The following is a 6082-nucleotide window of genomic DNA, read 5'->3' as shown; positions in this document are numbered from 1 at the left end:
TCCTTTCATTAAAGTAACGTTTCCTGATATTACATTTAAACCCCAGCACCTTGAGCTTAAGACTATGTCCTCTTGTTGTGGTAGATTTTATTCTTATAAATAAACTCTAGATACGGTCTCTACTACTGTACACAATACTCCAAGTGAGGGCTCACCAGTGATCTGTACAACGGCATGAGCTCGTCCCTCTATCTAAGATAAATCTTCTATGTGGGACAATGTCAAAAGCCTTACTGAAATCCAGATACGCAATGTCTACTGCACCACCTTCATCAATTACTTCAGTCACCCAATCAAATAAATCAATGAGATTAGTTTGGAATGATCTTCCTGAAGTAAACCCGTGTTGTTTTTGATCTTGAAACCCATGTGACTTTACACAACAATCCCGTCCTTTAACATACAGTCCTTTCCATTAATCTCCCCACTACTGATGTTAGATTTACTGGCCGGTCGTTGGCCGACTCCTCCCCACCGCCCTTTTTATGAATGGGCAAAACATTTGTTAATTTCCAACCCTCTAGGACTAGTGCCATTTACAATGATCGCTTAAATAAATCTCTTATAAACCATACATTTTCCATGCATCAAATTAATATTTTATTAGACATGATAGAAAAGCAGTGCTTTTTTGTCCGTTTAATATTATGTTTTGTACATGTAAGTGATTTATTTATTTATTTAGTTCCATGTTTCAGTCTTTACTCTGCATTTCCATGTTTCACACTTTCACTATTTTGTGACCTCATACCTAACTCTGTCTTTATGATGCCAGAATCCTAGCAGGTGCGCAACATATTCTGCACACTCTTGTGCATAAACAGATTGCTTTTCAGTGCTATGGAGTAAGCATGAAGTTATATGTGATTTTTATAATTATTTGGGCTTTCCTAGGAACATCTGAGAGCTCTGACTATAGAGGTAAGTAGATCGGTTATTACAGAAGGAAAGTACAGGTTTTTAATGATACAACATTAATGGTTTTAGGGGAGATGCAGATGATTACCATTACTATTACAATTCATGGATATTTTATATTCTTACAGCCTGTTCTTCTATAAATAACTCCTTAATTAACCCCTCCCCCCCATTGGTACAATACGGTAATGCCTATAACTGTCAAATAGCTTTAAAATCAGGATGTTATTTAATAATGTGTGTGTGTTATGATTTTGTATGTCCTGTTAATAGCAATAAGATTAAATCTTACTTTATTCTGTGAAAAAATAAGATGTTTGTTCTTAATGGTATTTTATATTTGTAAACCATGGCCTTTAATAATACTACTAATAATAATAATGAATAATAATAATGGCAAATCTTAGGGATTTTAAGAATGGTCCAGATATAATTTTAGAATTGAGTATAGTTCTATCTATCCCCTCCACACATTTATTTGACTTTATTTTATAAAATTATCTACCTTTTATCTCAGCATGTTCTTCATTTTACATTAAAGTAAAACCTCTTGTTTCTCCAATGTCTTTCTATTTCTATTTCAGTCTGTGGAGACAGACCCCTAGCGGAGGATTTCCGTGGCTCCCGCGTGGTGGGAGGAAAGGATGCGGAGCCTGGTAACTGGCCCTGGATAGTCAGCATCCAGGAGTACAGGGACGATGAGTATTCCCACGTATGCGGAGGTTTCGTCCTTAGTAATTTATGGGTTCTGACAGCTGCCCATTGTTTCCGGGATGTTGGCGAGTAAGTACTTTAATTGTTTTATGGGAGAATGAATGCAGAATTGGGTCAGTTTAGGAGACTGCTGGCCTTTGTGGGTATTGCAGACCAGTGAAAATAGAGCACAAGGCGATATACCATTTGGAATTAGTGGTCTAGTGCATTCCTTTGTTTGTCCTCCCAGGATATTAATTAGATATTAAATTAAAAATTTAACCGTTCACATAACCACATTGAGCTCATGAGGGGCTTGTCCTATTGAGACTTTGGGGTCAATATGGTATTTATTAATGCCCAAGAATAAAAGATCACTAATAACTTGTATTTTGGTTTATTCAGTGAATATTATGGCTGGAGACTCGTGTTTGGGGCAAACCAACTCTCAGACATGGGGGCACATGTTCAGATCAGAATGATAAAAGAGAAGATCGAACATGAGACGTACGACCCGCATACTAAGCGTGATGACATCGCCTTGCTCCGGCTCAATCAATCCATCAAATTTGATGACTACACTCAGCCTGCCTGCCTTCCTGCCAAACACGCCATTGTGGACAAACTGGATGACTGCTACGTCGCTGGCTGGGGTGTCCTCAAAGAAGGATGTAAGCTTTATCCTAGGTTTTTTACCTATAGATAGGGTTTGCTACTTGCCTCCTGACTGGTGTTTGGAGTTTTCCCTTGTGGGCATTGAGCCTTTCTGGACACTGGGGTCTGGTGGCCCCAAGGCAAACTCTAGGGCTTGGTGGCCTCATTGTGAGAGTGGTGTGAGTAGCATTGTATGGGATAGGGGCCATGTTTTAGGTTTTTACTGGGCCACAGGATTTCTGATGGTGGTCCTATGTTTAATATACTCTTTTTTTCTTTAGCCTCAGAAACATCAGATGTCCTTCAAGAAGCCCCAGTGAATTTAATTCCAGTTGACCGTTGCAACCGCCCAACCTGGTACAACGGAGCAGTGGGTGACTACAACCTGTGCGCTGGATATGAGCAGGGAGGCATCGATAGTTGCCAGGTACGCATATCTTTTTTTCTCTGGGCATGGGTGATGATGGGTGAGGATTGTTATAGTTTTAAGCGTCCTGGACAGTACTTGTTCTGTAACACTGTGTCCAGGAACAGCTGACAGAGAACATTTCAGAAAGAGGAAAGGTGAAATACAAGAAGGAAAAGCAAAGACAGCGAGACCCAGTTAAAGCATTGTAGTTATTGAAAGTCTTTATTCAGGAATGTTTTCTTTTCTTTGTTTTTCGCAGGGTGACAGTGGAGGACCTTTAATGTGCAAAAAGAGCAAAGCTAAGTTCTATACTGTGGTCGGCATAACCAGCTGGGGCTCCGGCTGTGCCCAGGAGAAAAGCCCTGGAGTTTACTCCGCCACCCAGTATTATCTCGAGTGGATTTCTAAACATCTTTCTAAGAACAAGAACCCTGAATCCGAGACCATGAAAAAGAGGGCCGAGAAACAAATCGCTCCAACTGTAGCTGAAAAAATCAGCAGAGTCTGTGGAGACAGACCCCTAGCGGAGGATTTCCGTGGCTCCCGCGTGGTGGGAGGAAAGGATGCGGAGCCTGGTAACTGGCCCTGGATAGTCAGCATCCAGGAGTACAGGGACGATGAGTATTCCCACGTATGCGGAGGTTTCGTCCTTAGTAATTTATGGGTTCTGACAGCTGCCCATTGTTTCCGGGATGTTGGCGAGTAAGTACTTTAATTGTTTTATGGGAGAATGAATGCAGAATTGGGTCAGTTTAGGAGACTGCTGGCCTTTGTGGGTATTGCAGACCAGTGAAAATAGGGCACAAGGCGATATACCATGTGGAATTAGTGGTCTAGTGCATTCCTTTGTTTGTCCTCCCAGGATATTAATTAGAGATTAAATTAAAGATTTAACCGTTCACATAACCACATTGAGCTCATGAGGGGCTTCTCCTATTGAGACTTTGGGGTCAATATGGTATTTATTAATGCCCAAGAATAAAAGATCACTAATAACTTGTATTTTGGTTTATTCAGCGAATATTATGGCTGGAGACTCGTGTTTGGGGCCAACCAACTCTCAGACATGGGGGCACATGCTCAGATCAGAATGATAAAAGAGAAGATCGAACATGAGACATACGACCCGCATACTAAGCGCGATGACATTGCTTTGCTCCGGCTCAATCAGCCCATCAGATTTGATGACTACACTCAGCCTGCCTGCCTTCCTGCCAAACACGCCATTGTGGACAACCTAGATGACTGCTACGTCGCTGGCTGGGGTGTCCTCAAAGAAGGATGTAAGCTTTATCCTAGGTTTTTTTTACCTATAGATAGGGTTTGCTACTTGCCTCCTGACTGGTGTTTGGAGTTTTCCTTTGTGGGTTTGAGCCTTTCTGGACACTGGGGTCTGGTGGTCCCAGTGCAAGCTCTGGGGCCTGGTGGCCTCATTTGAAGGGTGGTGTGAGAAGCATTGTATGGGATAGGGGCCATGTTTTAGGTTTTTACTGGGCCACAAGATTTCTGATGGTGGTCCTATGTTTAATATACTCTTTTTCTCTTCAGCCTCAGAAACATCAGATGTCCTTCAAGAAGCCCCAGTGAATTTAATTCCAGTTGACCGTTGCAACCGCCCAACCTGGTACAACGGAGCAGTGGGTGACTACAACCTGTGCGCTGGATATGAGCAGGGAGGCATCGATAGTTGCCAGGTACGCATATCTTTTTTTCTCAGGGCATCGGTGATGATGGGTGAGGATTGTTATAGTTTTAAGCGTCCTGGACAGTACTTGTTCTGTAACACTGTGTCCAGGAACAGCTGACAGAGAAACATTTCAGAAAGGAGAAAGATGAAATACAGGAAGGAAAAGCAAAGACAGCGAGACCCAGTTAAAGCATTGTAGTTATTGAAAGTCTTTATTCAGGAATGTTTTCTTTTCTTTGTTTTTCGCAGGGTGACAGTGGAGGACCTTTAATGTGCAAAAAGAGCAAAGCTAAGTTCTATACTGTGGTCGGCATAACCAGCTGGGGCTCCGGCTGTGCCCAGGAGAAAAGCCCTGGAGTTTACTCCGCCACCCAGTATTATCTCGAGTGGATTTCTAAACATCTTTCTAAGAACAAGAACCCTACATCCAAGACCATCTAAAATAGGGCCGTGAAACAAATCGCTCCAAACGTAGCTGAATAAATCAGCAAAGCTGACAGGAAGACCCGTTACATCTAAAGCGCTCCCGGAGCAGAAATACATCAGATTTACATCAGATGGAGCCATCTCTTTGCAGCAGAAACTGCATATCACGTCAGCATTTAGTTATAAGTATAGGCTAATAGATTAATAAATAGGAATGCATAAATAAGACGTGTACTTATTATTTATTATTATTTACTGTTTTATATAGCGCCATCAAATTCCGTAGCGCTGTACAATGAGTAGACAGGACATAACAAGTAGCATGTAATATAACAAATTGACTAACAGAGACAACAGGTGAGGAGGGTTACAATCTATAGGGTGTACTTGTGATGGACATGGAAACAATACTTTACATTATCTTGTAAGAGAATCAAGCAGGGGCATTAATGTCTTTCTTTTGTGATGTAGAAAGGCACCGGCTGACTACTGAAATGTTATGGTCTGGCTACTCTTCTTTAGGTGCACAGTAGCCTGCGCTGTGTTTGCAGATTAAGGGAATATTTTTTATATTTTCTATCTGGAGTTGATAGGGTTTCTTTGTTCCCTTTTATTATATGTATTTTGGTCAGGACTGGTTAGTGCGTATATAAATGTGTATTTTGTTTGTGTGATGCAAACAGTTGTATACAATAGGACATTTTTAAATGAACGGACGCAAGCCAAACCCAAGAAATACTGCCTGATTAATAGGGTGTCCATATAACACAAACGCATGACACTAAAGTGTCAAGCTGGTTACACAATCAAGTTGTAAAATCTAACATATGCTGTTAACAGAAGAAAACACTGGTGCCCTTTAGGTTTGTTTTTAAATATTTTTGGGCACACCAAGTTCTTTTTTTAAAAAACATATGTATAATTTTACAGCACGGCGGCATAAACAGTCCCAGCAAGCGGCATTTATATGCATGTCTAGCCAGTGGATACACAATGGAGGATCCCAGGATTTCACATATATAATATTATATATCTATAGATATATATTTATCAGTATTTATTAATGTATACATCAGCAGACATTTCAGTCTATTTCCCACTTTCTAGGTGCAGATATTCTCTTTATACATATATTAATATACGAAGGGCTGAATAATATTACAGCTGTTGGGGAACTACATAACTGGGTATCTCTACCCACTGGAAATGGCGGTTGTGCTTGCACTAATTAAATGTTTGTTTATAAAGTGATAATGTATTTGGTGTTGCGTGTATGTGTACTCGTTATACCTCCG

General features: G+C 40.8%; 1 protein-coding gene across 1 annotated transcript; it reads left to right on the top strand.

Annotated features, from left to right (window-relative positions):
• The first annotated feature begins 851 nt into the window (after window positions 1-851).
• LOC128467617 (acrosin-like) lies at window positions 852-2883 on the top strand. Its single transcript, XM_053449291.1, has 5 exons — window positions 852-921; window positions 1503-1701; window positions 2017-2282; window positions 2547-2692; window positions 2794-2883. The coding sequence occupies exons 1-5, from the start codon at window positions 852-854 to the stop codon at window positions 2881-2883; spliced, it is 771 nt and encodes a 256-aa protein (XP_053305266.1).
• The last annotated feature ends 3199 nt before the right edge of the window (window positions 2884-6082 follow it).

This window comes from Spea bombifrons, chromosome 10, assembly GCF_027358695.1.
Source record: "Spea bombifrons isolate aSpeBom1 chromosome 10, aSpeBom1.2.pri, whole genome shotgun sequence".
NCBI lineage: Eukaryota > Metazoa > Chordata > Amphibia > Anura > Pelobatidae > Spea > Spea bombifrons.
Note: the sequence above shows the minus strand (reverse complement) of the source record. Positions and strands in the feature narration are given on the sequence as shown.